At 35.1% G+C, this 21,220-nt stretch overlaps 2 protein-coding genes across 3 annotated transcripts; both read right to left on the bottom strand.

The window, feature by feature from the left end:
• Window positions 1-9,936: 9,936 nt before the first annotated feature.
• LOC126714940 (WAT1-related protein At5g40230-like) lies at window positions 9,937-14,241 on the bottom strand. The gene is made up of 8 exons (XM_050415362.1): window positions 14,005-14,241; window positions 13,321-13,386; window positions 12,688-12,801; window positions 11,397-11,634; window positions 10,968-11,126; window positions 10,742-10,890; window positions 10,399-10,547; window positions 9,937-10,196 (listed from the first exon to the last, which is right to left on the bottom strand). The coding sequence occupies exons 1-8, from the start codon at window positions 14,193-14,195 to the stop codon at window positions 10,189-10,191; spliced, it is 1,074 nt and encodes a 357-aa protein (XP_050271319.1). The 5' UTR covers window positions 14,196-14,241; the 3' UTR covers window positions 9,937-10,188.
• Window positions 14,242-16,434: 2,193 nt separating this feature from the next.
• LOC126714931 (WAT1-related protein At5g40230-like) lies at window positions 16,435-20,033 on the bottom strand. Of its 2 annotated transcripts, XM_050415350.1 has the most exons (7): window positions 19,804-20,033; window positions 19,255-19,320; window positions 18,881-18,994; window positions 17,725-17,962; window positions 17,290-17,448; window positions 17,060-17,211; window positions 16,435-16,863 (listed from the first exon to the last, which is right to left on the bottom strand). In XM_050415350.1, exons 1-7 carry the CDS (start codon window positions 19,992-19,994, stop codon window positions 16,704-16,706), a joined length of 1,080 nt encoding a protein of 359 aa, XP_050271307.1. In that variant the 5' UTR covers window positions 19,995-20,033; the 3' UTR covers window positions 16,435-16,703. The 2 variants fall into 2 exon arrangements, with proteins under 2 accessions (XP_050271307.1, XP_050271308.1); XM_050415351.1 differs by lacking the exon at window positions 19,255-19,320.
• Between the last annotated feature and the right edge of the window lie 1,187 nt (window positions 20,034-21,220).

Raw genomic sequence — 21,220 nt, 5'->3', positions numbered from 1 at the left:
TCCTCGTGCAAATTATTGGTTTTGCTTTCAATGAGTAGTTATATGCTGACGTTATTAGTTTTTGTTTTCTATTGGTGGAAGGTATGATTGATTGGTTGGTGGACTTGAGTAATGATACCTAAAATTGGGTGTATTTAATAAGACTGAATTCTATGAATATGGGTTTTGCTAAGTATAATTCGTATCCCACACTGTTGTTTATCGGGTGGATCTTGAGTTTATAAATTATTATAAGGATTCCAATAGCAGTTTGATTGGTCTTTTTGGGGTATAAGGGCAAGCTTAATATTGATGGTCAATAATGTTAGAACATATGTAAATCATATTAGGAACATATGTCAATGTAGAATTTGCTAATCTTTTAACAAAACGCATTTTACTTGTAATGGAATAGATTTAGGATGTGTTTAATACTTTAAGGAACAAGACTTTAAGTCCAAGTATTAAAACCATGCAAATCTGTCCAAGAATCAAGTGAAAAAATGCTTGATTTTAAACCTCAACAAATAAAATCTATCGAGGTTTAAAAGGCTGTGTAAGCTCGATGCTTGACAGCTGCTCGATGCTTAACAGCTACTCGATAGATAAGCTATCTATCGAGATTTACAAAAATCAATTTTTTAGATCTGATTTCACACAAATCCGTGTATAATGTTTATGTTTTTTTTCTCACAACCCTAAATATTTATAAGGATTATCTTAAGGGCCGTCATAGCTGATGAAACTGAATGCAAAATTTTTTCACAAGCATATTATGATCGAAGACATATGCCCTAATTCATCTTTCTCTTCAAGAAGTTGCTATGTTTGTACACCATGGGGTTTTGTAACCAAGGAGGTTCGTGATCTTCATCGTGTTAATAAACTGAAGAACTTTGCAGTCAACATCCTTCTCAAGTTGGTGGTTGGTCATGTACTTGGATCTGTGCATCAACTGGTTAGTCATATACTGGGAGTCGTGCATTGAAAAGGAGAGATTGTCACTACAGAACAAGTCCAATTAGGTATTGGGATAAGGGTTCGACTGTAGGTTGGTATTAATTCTAGGATTCTTTTTACTTGTAATCGCTTATTTTGATAATAGTAGATTCTCAGGAGTAATGACCTTAAATTCAACAAGTGGGGTTTTACCTCGACGGTTTTCTCCATTCGTAAACAAATCACCTATGTCAAATTTATTTTCTGTTGCATTTAGTTATTTGGTGATTTATTTGTGCTACCACACGTATTGCATGTTAATTGACTTAATTAATTCACTTAACTAATTAATTGGTTAATTCATCACAAGGGGTCAATACATTCTTGGCCTATCAAGTGGTATCAAAGTAGGCACATTCTGATTAGGGTTAATCTTTGCTATGTGATCTATTGACCCCTGTTGTCATGGATAGAGGATAATCATTGATTATACCTCATTTATTTGATGGCACTAACTATGCATACTAGAAAGTATGCATGAGAGTTTTCTTGCAATCATTAGATGAAAATGTGTGGCAAGCTATAGAGATAGGCTGGACCAAGCCTAAAGAAGCGCCGGCTGATTGGGATGATGCAAAGATCAAAGCAGTTAACTTCAACAGCAGGGCATTGAATACCTTATTTAGTGCAGTCGCGAACGAGGAGTTCAAGAAGATATCTTCCACTGAAATCGCAAAGGAAGCATGGACCATCTTCCAGACAATCTATGAAGGAACTAAGGCTGTCAAGGATTCAAAATTTCAAAGGCTTACTACAAGTTTTAAAGAGATCAAGATGGAGGAGGATGAGTCATTCGATGAGTTCTATGCCAAGCTCAAGGACATAGTGAACTCAGCCTTTAATCTTAAAGAAACCATTTTAGAACCCAAGATTGTTAGAAAGGTGCTTAGATCTCTACCTGAAAGATTTCATGCCAAGATCACCGCAATTGAGGAATCAAAGGATATTGACAAAATTCTTTTGACAGAGCTAGTTGGCAATCTGCAGACCTATGAGTTGGGTTTGACAAGGATTGGGAAATCAAGCAAGAGCATGGCACTAAAGGCCAAAAGTAGTGATATTGATGAGTCTTCTGATGATGAAGATTCTAAGATGAAATCCTATATCACAAGGCAATTCATAAAGTTCATAAAAAATGCCAATAAAAAAGGATTTGATAATGACCGCAAGCAGTCCAGTTCAAGAACCAAGACAGAGGAAAGAAGGATGCTAAGGAAGGCGGTCAGTACATTGTTCCCTTCAGACCTAAGTGTTTCGAATGTCAAGGTTTTAGACACATGAAACAAGAGTACCCAACGTATCTCAAGACCATCGGGAAAAGTAAGGCCCTTACTGCTACCTTGAGTGACACTGAGCCTGAGAATGATTTGAATAATAAGGATGATGGAATCCTAAATGCCTTCACTGCCACTGTGAATCCTACTGAGGGGATTGATAAAAAAGTGGATGAAGAAGAGGACTTGAGGGAGTCTAAGTTGAGAAAATGGATGAACAGGATGACATCCACACAGCCTATGCAAAATTGTATAAGGTCTCAGAAAAGCATGATAAATTGTATAGGTTGGCCACCAAAAAGCTCAGTGATGTGGAGCTTGAACGAGAAGAAATTTCCACGAAGCTAATCAGACTATTGGAGCACTACGGTTTGAAAACAATATCTTGGCTGAGAAGACCAAGAAGCTTAAGGCAGAGCTATTCCAAGTCAGAGCTCAGTTGGAGAGGACTTCAAATGCAAAGCTCGACAAGATGCTTAGCTTCCAGAAATCTGCTTCTGATCAAACCGATTTAAGGTATGATTTCTCTTCTCCTAATATTGCTTCTACTAGTACTACTGTTTTTGTTTTACCTGCTAATAATGTTGAATCTGAGAACAATGATGTGAAAATTGTTTTAGTTAGTGAGAACATAGATAAGGATAAATCTATCTTAGGAGCACCCTCTAAGCTTGATAAGAAAAAGATCAAAAAACCTAGGGCTAGGAAGGGAAATACTCAAAAATCTAAATAGAAGAAGCAACATCTCTGTCATCACTGTAGAGCAACTGGACATACTCGACCTAATTGCTATAAGTAATTAGCCACTCAACAGAGCAACAGTATGATCTCATCTGGAAACTAGAATCAATTTCCATCCTCTTTTGCTCCTCTTGGAGATCTACTTAAAGCCCTCAAGTTCCTTTTGAACTTGAATTGTTTCAATTCTTCCCCCTCACCGCTAGATCCAAGATTTGCCAAACGAAAAGGTTCTTCCAATGTGTGGAAGGAAAAATGCTCTAAGTGATTTTTTTTTCTTCTCTCTCTCCCTTTCTTGTTTTTGAGTATGCATTACTTGTGTGTTTTGCTTTCTTGTTTTGAGTCAGTCTAGTTTTATGCTTTACTTTGTTTAACATGTTTTTGCTTGTTTATTTTCAGTTTTGCTTTATTTTGTTTTTCATTAAAAAAAAATGAAAAATCGGAAAAATACAAAAATAGTGTGTTTTTTGTATACATTGATATTTGTGTACCTTGGATGGTCATTGAAACGAAGTTTTCTAAATTTTGTGTCTTTTGTAACTTAGATGAGCATCTCTATGCACAACTAAGCAAGTGAGCATTGTAGCTCTTGTTTATGATGAATAAGATTAAGTAATCTCTTATACTTAACACTCGTATCACTCTTTTTGACGGGAATGACTAGAAAATTCTAAGAGAAAGGCATAAATAACCATCTCACTACTGTTGCCCGCCAATCATAAAACGACATATGTATACTTTGGCATAGTAAAAGTGCAATGTTAAGAGTTTAACATAATTGAGTATTTCTTTTCTCTCTCTTACATGCTCATGCATGGTTTGCTTAAAAGAAAAATATGCAAAAAAAAAAAAAAATGCAAAAAGAATCAAAATGCTTTATATATGATTGCAAGCGTGTCTTTTAATAGATGTGGGAATTATAGGATATATCTCGAAAGTGATAGTCTCCATCAAGTACTTATGATTGTATGTGAGTTAAAGTGATTTTCTCATATCACAAATCATCATAACATGTAGACACATGCAATCTTGCAATGTTTTTCACACACAACACACAATATTCTTTACAACTCTTGATACATGTGCAGGTACAATGTGATTTGGCCATCACAAGGAATACATGTGTTAATATATGCTCACTAAACTGTCTTAACTTGTTTTTGGAATATAAAATTGGTTAGACTTGTTTAGTGTGTGTGTGTGTGTGTGTTTTGGATCTAAATGCTTGACATATCTCTTGTTGAGAGATGATTTTGAGAGTTTAAAATGTTGTTTGGATCTTTGGTTAAGTAGCATGCTTGATTGCATTCATATCTATCGTTTTCTCTTCTTGAAAACTTGTTTTTGAGCAATCTCGACAGCTTCTCGATACCTCTCGACAGTTAGGCTATCTATCAAGTCTCTTGATCTTTCTTTCTCGACAGTTGTTATCATAATTTCTTTTTTTCAAAGTTTTTGAGAATTTGTCTTGATAACTGCTCGACAACTTCTCCATCCATCGAGGAAGTTTCTATATGCTCGATAGATTCTCAATAGCTTCTTAATCCATCAAGGTCACTTTGCTGTGGACACCTTTCAATAGCTCCTCGATAGCTACATCTAGCAAGATTTAAACCTCGACACCTCTTGATCCATCGAGAATCGTGCTTTCTATATATAAGCCTTAGCGCGATTTTATCTCATTTCTCTCCAATCTCTCTGGACAAAATCTGTCTCTTCACCTCCCCAAACTCATCTCTCTCTCTCTCTCTCTAAACCTCAAACTTGGAAGTTTTTCGGTCTTGTTTGATCTTTCTTTCTCTGGTATGTTCTCTCTTCTCTCATTTTATCATGCATTTCATGTCTTTTGACCTAACTTTTTGGGATTTTTGAAAAATTTAGGGTTTTTCAAAATTGATGAGTTTTTCACAAAATTTTTGGGCTGGTTTTTGTTTAAATGATTTTAAATCATCATGCATTGCATCACATTTGCATTTTAACAATAATTCATGCATTTTAGATGTGTGCTTAATATGTTGAAATGATGTGTGCTAGTAGGATTGGATTGGGCTGAGTCCATGATGTTTTTCCTTTTGCATGTCACATGTTCATGCATTTTTCATGCATACGTACCAATTTTTTTCCTTCTTATTGATATTAACTGTGTTTGGTACTTCTCTCTTTCTCTCTCTCTCTCTCTCTCTCTCTCTCTGTGTTTGCTCTATGGCACCAAAGAGCAAGTCTACTCCGTCCCAGAACCCTCTTCATTCTAGGGCATCTACTTCTGACTCTACCCCCTCTCATGTCAAGTTCCATGATGATAAAGCCCGTAAGGACTTTTCAGAGAACTTTTCCCAACTCGGCATTCATTCGGAACACCAAGTCGTTCTATCGAACTTTTCCGAAACTAATGTTCCTACTATCATCTATAGTAGGAGTTGGGAGTCACTGTGTGACATTCCGGTCACTTGTCCTTCCGTGATCATACAGGAGTTTTACCCCAATATGCACGGATTTTATTATTTTGTACCTCATTTTATCACTCGCATTCGAGGTACTCGCATTATAGTCACTCCAAATCTTATATCCGAGGTGCCACACGTACCAAGGGTATAGTTTGCTTACTACCCCGGCTATGATCGTCTTCGGACTGTGTCCAAAGACGAACTCTCGTCTTTTTTCTATGAGACACCTTCATCTTGGGGTGACCGTTAAAACACCCTTTGCTCGGACTTTGCAAAAGGTCCGAGGTTCTTTAATATGATGATGACATATGTTCTTTTTCTCTTGTCTCATTATAACTCTATTACTGAGCCTTATGCTCGATTTTTGTTATCCATACTTGAGGGACTTATTATAAATTATCCCTCTCACTTTGTACTCTCCTTTATAGATGTATATAGGGACATGGCGACCCATGATAAGCTCATTTTCCCTTCTACTATCACGCGGATTCTCCGCCATGCGTCTGTCTCCTATCCCGAGTCTCCTCACTTTTCAGTAATGTGTGCCATAGATGCTGCTACCGTTCAACAGAACGAGGCCCAATTTCGACTGAAGCGGTCACGGATCGAGACGGGGACTCCTTCGGCTTCTTCCACTCCATCCACCTCCACTCCTTCTTCTTCTGCGAGTGGAGTGACTCTCGAAGCCATCATGGCACAACTTGTGTGCATGGATGCTCGCCTTGGCACTCTTAATGATGAGTTGTGTTAGGTGAACACTTGTGTTGGTCGTATCGCACGACGACAGGCTGTCATGGGTGGTTTCACTGCTTCTTCTTCTCCATCTCCACTAGCTTCAAAGGATGAGAGTGATGATGGCTCTGGTAGTGATGATGCTGATGAGGACGATGATGCTAGCTCTTCCGGTGACAATGAGATGACTGCTTGAGTTACTTGCCCTTTGTCATTCGTGACAAAAAGGGGGAATAGTTTTGGGTGTGAGAGTAGTCATGTTCTTAAGGGGAGAGTTAGTATAGGAGATAGATATTTTTGTTAGGGGGAGTGTTTGTTTTTCTTTTTATGAGGGATGTAGTGAGGACTTTTTGTATCTTTTCTTTTCTTTACTTTTCAAATACATTGTTCTTATTGTGATAGCAAATCTTGTATTCATTTTGTTATATATACTGAGGTTGTTATTACAGTTTCACATATCTCTTCATTTGTTGTTTCTTTTCTCTCTTTATGCACATGCTTCTTATTAATTATATGCAATCTTTATATTTCTGTTTCACACTAAAATGATGTGATAAGTTTCGTTTAAAGTGTTTCAAAAAAACAGGTTGTCAAAGTCTTTCTTGCCATGAACTCCCTTCTTGCAAAGTTTTTCAAGAGTTTGTGTTAGGATAGATTTTACTGTATTCAACAAATGAGTATGAGTTGAGTGATTTATGACTTCTCTCATATGTTCATTTTTTTTGTTGTGGTTTTGTCACAACTTGTTGAAGGGGAAAATCGCTAGGACATATGTAAATCATGTTAGAAACATATGTCAATGTAGAATTGGCTAATCCTTTGACGAAACGCACTTTACTTGTAATTTGGTAGATTTAGGATGTGTTTAATACTTTAAGAAACAAAGTTTTAAGTCCAAGTGTTAAAGCCATGCAAATCTGTCCAAGAATCAAGTGAAGAAGTGTTGGATTTTAAAGCTCGACAGATAGAATCTATTGAGGTTTAAAAGGTTGTGTAAGCCCGATGCTCGACAGTTGCTCGATAGATAAGTTATCTATCAAGATTTACAAAAATCAGTTTTTCAAATCTGATTTCACACAAATCCGTGTATACATATTTATGTTTTCTTTTCTCACAGTCCTAAACATATATAAGGATTATTTTAAGGGCCGTCACAACTGATGAAATTGAATGCAAAATTTTTCACAAGCATATTGTGACTAAAGACATATGCCCTAGTTTATCTTTCTCTTTAAGAAGCTGCTACGTTTGTACGCTGTAAGGTTTTGTAATCAAAGAGATTTGTGATCTTCATCGTGTTGATGAACTAAAAAACTTTGCAACCAACATCATTCTCAAGTTGGTGGTTGGTCACGTACTTAGATCCGTGCATCAATTGGTTAGTCACATATTGGGAATCGTACATTGAAAGGAGAGATTATCACTACAGTACAAGTCCAATTGGGTATTGGGATAAGGGTTCAACTGTAGGTTAGTATTAGGTACTGGGATTCCTTTTACTTATAATTGCTTGTTTTGATAATAGTGGATTCTTGGGAGTGGTGACCTTAAATTCACCCGGTGAGGTTTTGCCTCGGTAGTTTTCCCAATTCGTAAACAAATCACTTGTGTCAAATTTATTTTCCGCTGCATTTAATTATTTGGTGATTTGTTTTTACTACCACGCATATTGCATGTTAATTGACTTAATTAATTCATTTGGCTAATTAATTGGTTAATTCATCATAAGAGGTCAATACATTCTTAGCCTATCAAACAAAATTGTTGTTAAGTTTTATTTAACAATGCTAAGGTCATGTCCTACATGCTTTCCAATAAGTATGAATTCCCTGTACTCATATCATTATCTTTGCGGATTTTCTTCCTTTATGATGCTTCAGAGTTTAGATGTAACCTTGGCAACTGATTGTATCTGCATGCTTTATCTCTTAGTGGTTCTCTATACTTCTTTGTGGGAATTGCTTTCCGAAAGAGGGATTCCTTATGATATTTGTTATATAGTTTCTTTTAGCAAATATGGAACAGGTGCTTAATGGTTTCATTGGTATTGGTTATGAGGATGCCCCTGGTGGCGTGGTGCATTGATAGGAGTCCCGGACTAGATCACACCTTCGGGTCCAAGAGTTGCCTGGTTCAAGTCATGCACTTCACAAAAATAGTGCACCACGATGTGGATAGCCCTAACGCACCTAGGGGTGCCCCACGCTATGAGAACTACGGGTTCAAGTGGGCCGTGTCAATGATCACACGCATGAGGCCCTTTTTTGTTCATCCAAAAAATAAAAGTATTGGTTATGAAGACGTAGTTTGCGAGGAAGAATTGTCTAATGTGCTGTCACTTAGTGTTCAGCAGAGAGGATCGGGAAGTGCAAATCATTGTTATTCACTTAATATTTCATCACTTAAAATAGCACAACCTTTTCTTTGTTTGTTTTAAACAATTAATTTGTTCCTCTTTTTCCTGTTATTTTCTAAAGTATCCATATCCTTGATCTAAACCATTAGAAATGTGGATTCCATTTTAAATTTTATTTTTCCCGATTACATTAGCAAAATAATGTTATGCTTTACCAAGAATCCTTCTCCATAACAAGTGGCATGAACTTTATCATTACTCATTTCAACGCCAAGTGACCATTAGTTTTCCTTTTTATTTTACCATTTTCACGGCTTCCAACATTATATTTTTTAGATTCATGAAACAGATTTCAGTCAAGACTGGCATTCAATCTTTGACACTTGCTGAATTCTCTCTCTCTCTATCACACAGACACACGCATGTATTTTCTGTAGGTTACTGGTTTGAACGTTTGACTTGTCAAGAATTGGAAGACCCTAGCTGTATGTTAGAGAGCTGAAACGATGACTGTAAGAAATTTTATCTTGGATATAAACAGCATGTCCTCTGTCTCTTTTTTTTTTTCTCTCTATTCATGCCCACAAGCAGGGAAGTGGTAGTCAATAACCACTCATGCTCTGTCGTAAATTGGACAAATGTAATTTTGTTTTCTTTACTAAGCATGACTTATCTGCAAACAAATCTGGAAATCATTCAGGGGGAGCTACGACCACTGGCAAGAACATCAACTTCAGCCAGTGATTGCCAATGATGATGACAAAGGAACCAAGGCAACTTTCCTCTGTTTAGTCATCAGTGCTATCTTTTGTTTTAGTTAGTTGGCCACTAACTGTAGCCTGAAATATTGGCTTAATGTGATTGTCCTAAATTATGTTGGAGTACGATGGGCCATTCCAGGTAATTTAAAGAGTTGGCTAAGCGGCTTATGAGTTGGTCTCTCATTCTCTAGATTTTCGTATGTCCTGCTTGAAGCCAAAATTGGTAGTTGATGTGGTTTATTTACCTTCCTTGCCTCATGTTGATACTGAAGGTGTCATTTGTTCTGAGCCTAAAGCCAATCTACAAAGGAGGATAAAGAAAATTCATAAGAAAGCCGTCTCTGAAGTCATGGTTCATTGGCAAGGTACCCTTGTAGAAGATGCCACTTGGGAGATCTTGCATACCCTTTAGCAGCATTATGCTCACCTTGCGGGCAAGGTGCTCTAATGGGAAGGGTAATATCATGTAGCTGGCTTGAAATGCTGAACAGCAGTGGGTTCTGCACAACAGTTTGTTTTGAACTTGTAATATGGACTGTTGAGTGACAGCATTTATCGGATGGAATGATCAGTAATGAGCTGTTAAGTGAAAAAGATGTTAGCGATAGGGTGTGACAGTTAATTAGTTAGTTGTTACTTGTTAGTCTGTTGATTTAGTTATACCAGTAGTTGAGTTGTATTGGTTCTCATTGGCTAATGCCATTGTAAGAATTGCCAGTAAACACTTGTAATTGATCCATTGACAAACATACATGAAATGTAATGCAAATTCCTTTCTCATTCTCAATTCTCCTCTTATTCTGTCTACTTGGAGGGTGACTCCTTCGAACCAGTCAATCACTCTCCCCTGTTCTTCAATTACCTCATTCCCCAAAACACTACACACTCATTTCTTCATCAGCAACCTAAGAAGCTGATTTCAAAAACAAAACAAAACAAAAGAAATGATTAATTTCTGATTGTAGGTACTCAATATCAACACACATTTATACCCTTCTGAGGTGTGCTTTTATTATAAAAGCAAAAATACCATTGAGGTATTGGATTGCAAGTAGCTCAGTGCCATTCAATCTTTAATCAGCTAGTATTCATCTGCATTTATCTATTCTACATACCTTCAAATTTGTAGCTATTCAACAAAGGGGTCTTATCATCAGACGAAGATCCCAAGCTATCACAACAATAGTCTTTTCTCAATTCTTCTTTAGCTTTTGCCCATATGACAGCATAAAATCCAATTGATAATATTATTGCTCCAATGAGGCTGCAACATTAGGAAGAAAAGACAAAATGCCAAAGAACCATGAAAAATAAAAACAAAACAACTTGCACATGTATTAGTTGATCCATTCTTCTTGATAGATTACTCTAATTGGTATTTTTAGCATGTAGAAGGTAATTTGTGCCTCTATTAAATGCGTAAATGTGCATTTTGATGAGAAAGAGAGATCTATATACCTCCCAAGATAGAGAGCATCACCAAGGAATATGACACCCATAGCAGCTGCAATGACTATTGACAATGGCTTAAAGATTGATACATACACAGGCCCCTTCAAGTGCAAGGCCCATGCGATAACAACACTGATGGATGAACCAAAGAATCCCTGATTGGGGAGAATGAAAGTTAGATATTATCATTAACTTCTTTCATTTGGTATTGTCCACGTTTCTTGGTTCTTACCGAGTATATAATGGTGACCAATGCTACATCAGGCCTTAGCGTCCAAGCAAGCAAGTTTCCTTCTGTCATTAAACATACTGGTGCAGATATAATTGTTACACACAAGGCGCATAAGAAGACCACAACTATCTCTGCTGGATATATTTTCATAACTTGGGTCTGTAAAAAATTTCAGAGAATTCAATTTTAGCTTCTCTAAATTCTGTCTCATAATGTAATGAGACAAGAAAAGTATCACTCACATTTGTGCTATATATGGGAAGGACTAATCAAGTTACAATTAGTGCTACTCAATCATTTATATAAGCCAAGCCAAGATCTACCTAGTAAACACCCAATGTGGGACTTAGCACGTGCCCGCACATACACTCATACAATCCAATTTAATCAAATCCACACTTTGAAGTATCACCTATCACATAAAAGTACCTGAACAATGCTGCAACCTGAAAACAGAAGGTTCTCGACAGCAAGTAAAAGGCCACCTATCACCCATTTTGTTTCTGATGTGCCTTGTGGAGAATGAAGTGAAAGGGACGGTGATTGAGATGGAGATATGATTGTAGGGCCCCTGTAGAAAAGCACTACTGATGCTCCTGATATTGATACTAATGTGCCAATGATTTTAGCCTGAGTGATTGAGCTTCTCAAAGCTAGATTTTCCATTCTTTTGAAGAACCAATAAAAATAGAGGAAAAGAAGAAAATTTAGACATAGTAATCAACAATAAATGTGTTCATGACACTCAATGATTAAAGCACATTTGATATGGTACAAAGAATTACAAAGTGGAGAAGGTCTAATGTATAAAGATAATGCAGGAGGTCATGTGCTCATTGCCTTACTTGATGTATTATTGAGCATTTATTTATACATTTATCATTTGTGATAAATGTATAAATAAATGCTCAATAATACATCAAGTAAGGCAATGAGCACATGACCTCCTGCATTATCTTTATACATTAGACCTTCTCCACTTTGTAATTCTTTGTACCATATCAAATGTGTAATCAACCACTCTATTGCTTAGCTTTAATTTTGGAGTACTTATATCCAAAGGCGTTTAATCCATGGTGGTGCTGGTTAGTTATATATGCAGAAATTGCTGGTTTATGTATATGCAGGGTGTAAAAGGAGTGACTGGTCACAAATTCGACGTTAAACTACTAGGATCCCTTTCGAGAGAAGTTTCTGTCATCAAATTAGATTGCAGAATTCTTGGTGAGGAATTATTCTACGCTCGAGAAGTAACTGCAACTTTCTTGAATATCTCAAGGGCTTCTGCCTAAGGGCCTGAGATGTTCTGTATATTTTGGCAACCTGTTCTATGTTTGGGTTTTCTATTGTTTTGTTTTGTTTTGTTAGGGAGGATGAATGATAGATTATAAGAGTGTAAACAACTCTATATGTTCCAAGGACTCAACCACTTGAAAAGAAACAAATTATTAGTGGTAGACTAGTAGTACACAATACTTTAAAAAAATATATTTAATTTTAAAAAAATTTAAGGTCACAATTGCAGCATATTACAAATTTTAGGAATGATCAAGGATCAAGAGTCTTGTAACTCAATTGGTAATTGTTGATATTTCTAATGGAAACATTCATGGTTCAAATCCCTTTTACCCAACTATTCAATTATAAATAAAAATTATTAAATTAGGGACAAATATGACTTGAGTAAAGATGCTACTAATCCGAATTTAGAAGGTAAGACCTGAAAATAACAGCAAGTATGTAGGTCAAAGCCGGTGTGAGGTTGCCGATGGCTGAAGCAAGAGTCGGTGAGCTGTATTCAATTCCTTTATAGGCACACAACTGAGCTAAAAATCTGCATGCCCTCCCAAACATAAAAAAATATAAACATAAGATCAAAATACACATTTCAGACACATTTTGGAGTTATGTATTACTAATTTGGGCAATTGAGTCATTTAAAATAAAATCTCATATTTCCATGGGTAGCAGTCTAGTCATTGCAACTATTTGATGGGTAATCATATTATCTTTACATTGTAATAATCTTACATTCTTGTAAATTAAGAACTAATATATACCACATTTCTTGGAAGTTGAAAGCTGGTATGATATGTTTACATCAAGCGAACAAAATGCACTTAAACAAATTAGTCGGTTTTAGTTAGCTCAACTTATAAAGTCTTCATCGAACAAAAGATTTGGGGTTTGAACCCCACCTATACTATAAAATTATAAATAAATTAGTATCTTGGCTTGATGGTTTGATGGTAAAGAGCAATCATCACAAAGCAGATATCATAGATTGAAATTTTATCATATTTATCAAATCTCAAATCAAATTGCAAAGATTTTCGGTGTAATACTTTCTTACCCAATTATTCCAAGTAGGAAAATTCTATTGATGAGAGGCCACTTGAATGTAGGGAGCCCGGTTGTTCTACATGTATGAGGTAGCTTTTTTGTTAATATCCCATCAAATATTCTATAACTAAATACATCATCAAAATCTCGATATAAAATCACACCGTAAATGATATGAGAAGAGAAAGATTTGAGAAAAAAAAAATACTCATAAATGATTTTATTTATTTATTTTTGAGAAACTGCTCATAAATGAGGTTGTAATATCAAACCACAAAGGTCTAGGTTTTTTTTTTTTTTTTTTTTTTTTTTTTTTTTGAGAAGAAGGTAATTTTCATTTAAGCCTCATAGTTTTAGATAAGTTTTATTTAAACCTTATAGTTTCATATTATTTTAATTAAAATTTATACTTTTATATAGTTTCATTTAATCCTTATAGTTTAAAGTAATTTCACTTTAAACCTTATAATTAAAAAAAAAAAAATTAAACCCAATCTGTCAAGTGACCTTTAATGAGATTAACGGCATTTGAGACAGAAGGTTTAAATGAAATGTTTTTTTTGGAAAAAAAAATTAAAAAACTTAGTTTTACATAAAATATTCTCAAAGTTTAAGATTGAAATAAGTTTGAAAATATAATATATGGAGATTTTTTTTTCACTAATATTATAGGAATGGAAATCAAGAGACATACCCACGAAAGATGAAGACCAAAGGGAGGAGAACAAGAGTAGCAATGGCAGAGGTGTAGGTAATGAAGACATAGTAGCTCAGTCCTTTTAAATTGGATGCTTTGAATAAGATGTTTAAGCCAACGTTAATGCATTCTACTGCAACCATGGCTGAAAATGGAAGAGCATCCTTGTGACAATATCTCCATGCCATCTCTCCCTCTCTCTCTCTCTCTCTCTCTCTCTCCCTAATGATCTTTGCAACACCCTTTGTTTGCTTCTTAATGAATAGAGTAAAAAGGCATCTCTCAGTGGTTATTTTATTTTATTTTATAATGTCATTCTTCACATGCAGATTATATTATAATCCTCGTACTCTCTCAGATGTTTTTTTTTCTATTGGTGGAGGGCATAATTGATCGGCTGGTTTAATGAGATTGAATTGTACGAGTATGTGTTTGTGTGGATTTAATAAGATTAAATTGTACGGGTATGTGTTTGTGTGGATTTAATAAGATTGAATTGTACAAGTATGTGTGTGTAAGTATAAATCGAATCCCGCATGGGTGTTTATTAGGTGGATCTTGAGTTTATATATGATTATAAGGATTCCAATTGCAATTTGATTAGTCCTTTTGCGTATAAGGCTAAATGTGACTAGTACTTTTTTGGAGTATTTACAAATGGCAAGCCTAATATTGACTGTCATCAAAATTGTTGTAAAGTTTTTTTTGACCATGCTAAGGTCATGTCTTACATGCTTTCCAATAAGTATGAATTCCCTGTACTCATGTCATTATCTTTGTGGATTTTCTACCTTTATGATGCTCCAGAGTTTAGATGTAATCTTGGCAACTGATTGTATCTGCATGCTTTATCTCTTAGTGGTTCTCTATACTTCTTTATGGGAATTGCTTCCCAAAAGAGGGATTCTTTATGATATTCGTTATATAGTTTCTTTTAGTAAATATGGAACAGGTGCTTAATGGTTCCAATAGTATTGGTTATGAGGACATTGTCTGCAAGGAAGAATTGTCTAATATGCTGTCACTTAGTGTTCAGCAGAGAGGATCTGGAAGTGCAATACATTTTTATTCACTTATTCATAATATTTCATCACTTATAATAGCACAACCTTTTCTTTGTTTATTTTAAGCAGTTAATTTGTTCCTCTTTTTCCTGTTATTTTCTGAAGTATCCATATCCTTATTCTAATCCATTAGAAATGTGGATCCAGAGTGTGTCCTCTGTCTCTCTTTTTCTCTCTATTAATGCCCACAAGCAGGGAGGTGGTTCACTTATGGTCTGTGATAAATTGGACAAATGTAATTTTGGTTTCATTGCTAAGTGTGATTTATCTGCAAATAAATCTAGAACTCATTCAGGGGAGTGTGACAACCAGCAAGAACTTCAAGTTCAGCCAGTGATTGCCAATGATGATGTCAAAAAACCAAGGCAACTTTGCTCTGCTGAGTGCTATATTTTGTTTTGAGTGCTATATTTTGTTTTAGTTAGTTGGCCACTAACAATGGCCTGAAATATTGGCTGAATGAGATTGTTCTAAATTATATACGAGTACTATGGGCCATTCCAAGTGCTTCAAAGAGTAGGCTAAGTGGCTTGTAAGTTGGACTTACTCTCTCATTCTTCATCCAGATTTTTATATGTCCTGCTGGAAGCCAAAATTGGGAGCTGATGTGGTCTCTTTACCTTCCTTGCCTCATGTTGATACAGAAGGTGTCATTCGTTCTGAGCCTAAAGCCAATCTCCAAAGGAGGATGAAGAAATTCATAACAAAGCCTTCTCTGAAATCATGGTTCATTGGCAAGGTACCCCCTGTAGAAGATGCCACTTGGGAGATCTTGCATACCCTTCAGCAGCATTACCCTCGTGTTGTGGGCAAGGTGCTCTAAAGGCGAGGGTAATGTTATCTAGCTAGCTTGAAATGTTGAAGAGCAGTGAGTTCTGCAAAACAGTGGGTTTTGCACTTGTAATATTGGGTGATGAGTGACTGCATTTATCAGATGGCATGATAAGTAGTGATTTTGTGATAAGCTATAAAGTGATAAGATGTTAGAGATAGTGTGACAGTTAGTTAGTTGTTAGTCTGTTGGGTTAGTTATATCAGTAGCTGAGCCATGGTTGAGAATTGGTTCTCATTGGCTAATGCCACTGTAAGAATTGACTATAAATACTAGTAATCAATCCATTGATAGACATATCTGATATGTAATGCAAATTCCTTTATCATTCTCAATTCTCTTCTCTTATTCTCTCTACTTCTTAGAGGGCAACTCCCTCGAACCTGTCAATCACTCTCCCCTGTTCTTCATCAACGTAATTCCTCAAAACACTCAAACACACTCGGTCATTTCTTCAGCAGCAATCTAAGAAGCTCATTTCAAAAACAAAATAAAAGAAATGATTAATTTCTGACTCTAGGTACTAAGAGATATCAGCAAACATTTTTACCCTTATGAGGTGTGCTTTTACTGTAAAATTGAAAAAACTATTGAGGTATTAGATTGCAAGCAGCTCGGTGCTATGCAATCTTTAATCAGCTAGCATTCATCTGCATACATCTATTCTACATGCCTTCAAATTTGTAGCTATCCAATGAGGTGTGCTTTTACTGTACAATTGAAAAAATTATTGAGGTATTAGATTGCAAGTAGCTCAGTGCTATGCAATCTTTAACCAACTATCATTCATATGCATACATCTATTCTACGTCTTCAGATTTGTAGCTATCCAACAAAGGGGTCTTATCATCAGATGAAGATCCCAAGCTAGCACTGCAATAGTCTTGTCTCAATTCTTCTTTAGCTTTTGCCCATATGACACCATAAAATCCAATTGATAATATTATTGCTCCAATGATGCTGCAACATTAGGAAGAAAATAAACAAGGCCAATGAACTGTGAAAAAATAAATACAAAGCAACTAATACATGTAGTAGCTGATCCTTTCTTCTTGATGTATTATTCTAATCAGTATTCTAGTATGGCAGAGAAGGTACACTGTGCCTTTGTATACATGCATTAATGTGCATTTTCATGAGAGAGAGAATTATATACCTCCCAAGATAGAGAGCATCACCAAGGAATATGACACCCATAGCAGCAGCAATGACTATTGACAATGGCTTAAAGATTGATACATACACAGGCCCCTTCAAGTGCAAGCACCATGTGTGAATAACACTGTTGAAGGATGAACCAAAAAATCCCTGATCAGAGAGTGAAAGTTAGATATTATCAATAACTTGTTCTGTCATTTGGTATTGTCCATGTTTTGTAGTTCTTACCGAGTATATAACGGCGACCAATGTTATATCAGGCCTTAGTATCCAAGAATTTAAGTTTCCTTCTACTATTAAACATACTGGTGCAGATATAATTGTTGCACACAAGAGGTATAAGAAGACCACAACTATCTCTGCTGGATATATTTTCATAACTTGGGTCTGTAAAATGCCAGAGAATGCAAAGTTAGCTTCTCTAAAGTTTTTGTCTGATAGTGTCACGAGACAAGGCAAGCGTTAGTCACATCTATACTATATCCCAAAAGGACAAATTAAGTTACAATCAAGATTTCTCATAAGTCATAGTCATTTATGTAAGCCAAGATCTACCTAGAAAACCCCCAATGTGGGAGTGTGGGACTTAGCACATGCCTGCACAATACACACTCAAACAATCCAATCCACAATTTGAAGTATCACCTATCACAAAAAAAATACCTGAACAATGTACCAGCCTGAAAACAGAAGATTCGAAGCAGCAAGTAAAAGGCCACCTATCACCCACTGTGTTTCTGATGTGCCTTGTGGAGAATGAAGTGAAAGAGATGTTGACTGAGATGAAGATATGATTGTAGGGCCCTTGTAGAAAACCACTACCAATGCTCCTGATATTGATACTATTGTGCCCATGATTTTAGCCTGTGTGATTGAGCATCTCAAAGCTAGATTTTCCATCCTTTTTGAACCACCAATAAAAATAAAGGAAAGGAAGAGAATTTGGTGATAGTAATAAAAAATAAATGTGTTCAAGAAACTGAAATAGGCATAATGTATCTATTAGGAAAAAGGTGGGCTCAAGAAATTTAAATTTTATCACAAAAAAGCTTAAATGTATAGATAAAGGCTCAATAAAACATCAAGTAGGGCAATGGCATGGATGACCTATTGCACTATCTTTATATATAAGTCCTCCATTTTCTAATTTCTTGTATCATATCAGACATGTGATCAAAGGTTTAATTTTGGCATACTGATAGACAAAGGCTTTTAATTCCTAGTGGTGCTGCTGTGCTGGGTAGTTATACAGAATTGCTGTTTTATGCATATGCAGGTTGCAAAAGGAGTGACTGGTCACAAACTTGACATTAAACTTATAGCATCCCTTTTGAGAGAACTGAAAAGTTTCTGTAATCAAACCAGATTGCAGAATCCTTGGTTAGGTAAGATGTTATGCTCAAGAAGCAATTGCAACTTTCATGAACAGTTGCTAATGGACTGGTGTATTGTCTTTTTATTTTTTATGTTATGCACCAAAAAACAAACCATGACATTGCCTTAATCATATTTTATGAAATTATTTCTTCCTCACAACAAATCTCATTTTATAAAAAGAATAAACAAATGCAAAAAAAGAAAGGGGCAAATATAATATCACTCCTAAGTCCTAATGGCTTTCGTAAGCAGGCCATATTAATTAATCATAATAGGGATGATGAACTTTATAATTCAACTAACAGTTCTTAATATTTCTAATGTAGACATCCATGGTTCAATAGCCCCTCTCCCAATTATCAAATTATAATATATATAATTTTAAAAAAAGGTACCAGAATGACTTGGGTGAGGTTGGTAATGAGAATTAAGAAGGAAAAACCTGAAAATGACAGCAAGTATGAAAGTAAAAGCTGGTGTGAGGTTGCTGATGGCTGAAGCAAGAGTTGCTGAGCTGAATTCTACGCCTTTATAGTTACATAACTGACCTGAAAACCTGCAAGCCCTCCCAAAAATAAGATCAAATACAAATTTCACTTCAGAAAAATATTTTGAAATTGTGTGCTATTGATTTGGCAGTTTAGTCATTTAAAATAAAATCTCATTTTCCCATGTGTGTGGATCATTGCCAACTTTTGATCGGCATATATATTAGTACATCAAGCGAACCAAATGCACCCTTCTTGTTATTGGATACTGTCACCTTCAAATCTTAAATCAAATTTCAAAAAGCTTTTTGGTGTAATACTTTCTTACCCAAGTAGTCCAAGTAGGAAAATTCTATAGAGGAGAGACAACTTGAATGTAGGAAGCCCTGTTGTTCTACATGTATGAAGTAGCTTTTTGTTAATATTTCATCAAAATTATTCTATAACTAAATACATCATCAAAACTCACTGTAATATCACACCATAAGTGATATGAGAACGTGAAAAAAAAAAAAAAAAAAAAAAAAAAAAAAAAAAAAAAAAAAACTCATAAGAATTATATTTCATTTTTGGATAATATCACACCATACCTCATAGTTTTGGATAAATTTTATTTAAACCTTGAAATTTTAAATAATGTTTATTTCAGTCTTATAGCTTCAGAAAATTTCATTTAAAAACTTATATTGTTTCAAGTAATTTCAGTTTAAACCTAAGAATTATGTGACTTCTAGCAGGGATTGAATAAATTTATGACAGAAGGTTTAGATTAAACTTTTTATATAAAAAAAAAAAAAAAAAAAAATTAAAGGTGTAAAATATAATTTACTAAGATTTTTTTTTTTTCCCCTAAAAAAGTGGGGATAAGGAGACATACCCACGAAAGACAAAGACCAGAGGGAGGAGAAGAAGAGTGGAAATAGCAAACATGTAGAGGACAAAGACATAGTAGCTCAACCCTTTCTCAGAGGATGCTTTGAATAAGATGTTTAAGCCAACGTTTGTGCATTCTGCTGTAACCATGGCTGAAAATGGAAGACCATTCTCGTAACAATATCTACCTGCCATCTCTCTCTCTCTCCCCTATCTCCTACTAAAAGTCCTAATGAATAAAGTACTTCTTTTATAAGGAAGATGATTGTATATTACGGGAATAGCGTACTCCCTCTCTGATGGGTGGATCCCACCCACTATGGGTCATCCCTCGATACGAGGGAGGGAATAGCGTACGCTCTTTCTATAATGTCATTGTCGACGTTCCTGTCATTGGTTTTGCTTTGTCAAAATAGTAGTTAAGAGTTCGGCGTAATTCGTTTTTGTCTTTTTTGGTGGAAGACACAGTATCTTATCCATTGGCCAGCTCAGTCTCCCCTCTCAATTCCTCTTTTAGGATATTTTATGCATATCGTGAATAGCTAGTATGATTTTTTTTTTTTTTTTTTTTTAAATAGCTTTTAGGAAAAGATAGGATTTGCAGCGGTCCAGCCAAGAGCTTCAGATTTTAGATGTTACCTTGACTGCTGCGGTGGTCAGTATGCTTTATCTCTTGGAGCTTTTCAATACTTCTTTATGGGAATTGCTTTGCAAAAGGGAAATTCTCTATCACTCAATCATATTCATTACACAGTTCCCTTTAGTACCCAGAAGCCTTCTAGCTAAATAAGCACTTTCTTATATACAAAGTGGTTGAAAGTTCAAAGAGACAAATATTTCAGCTGCCAAATTAGCAGTATAGTGTAACTATCTTTTATATATATATATATATATTGCTGTTGCTTACACTTGGCGAAAAATTTCAGCAGATAAGATCAATATCCCTTCTATTCATGAGTTCATATCATTACTATATTTTCATGTACATATTTCAATTTATTAGTACTCATCTATATAATAATATCTACAAATTAAAACGTAACATTCATTATTACTACATTCTTATTGAGCTATATTATCATATCATTTTGGTCCATTTCAATTGTAAAATCTAAGTAAATAACTAAATGAGTTAATTAAATTTTTTTTTTCAAATCAATTAATACTTGAAGTAATTTAAGCATTTTTTTTAATTAATATTAATCAAACAATAAGATCTTTTAAAAAATGTATCTTTTGAATGGTTTCAATTAAATCTTTAATAGAAAAAATAACATTTAAATGATTATCATTTACCAACTAAAAATTTACCAAGTGACTTGATTGATTAGTTTCACATCAACAACATAATAAACAAATTCCTAATTATGATTAGTGATATTGTAGTTAGTACAAATTTTACTATATATAACTCTTACAAA

This window comes from Quercus robur, chromosome 2 (assembly GCF_932294415.1).
Source record: "Quercus robur chromosome 2, dhQueRobu3.1, whole genome shotgun sequence".
NCBI classification, from domain to species: Eukaryota; Viridiplantae; Streptophyta; class Magnoliopsida; order Fagales; family Fagaceae; genus Quercus; species Quercus robur.
The sequence above is the reverse complement of the archived record's forward strand: the minus strand, read 5'-3'. Positions and strand labels throughout refer to the sequence as shown.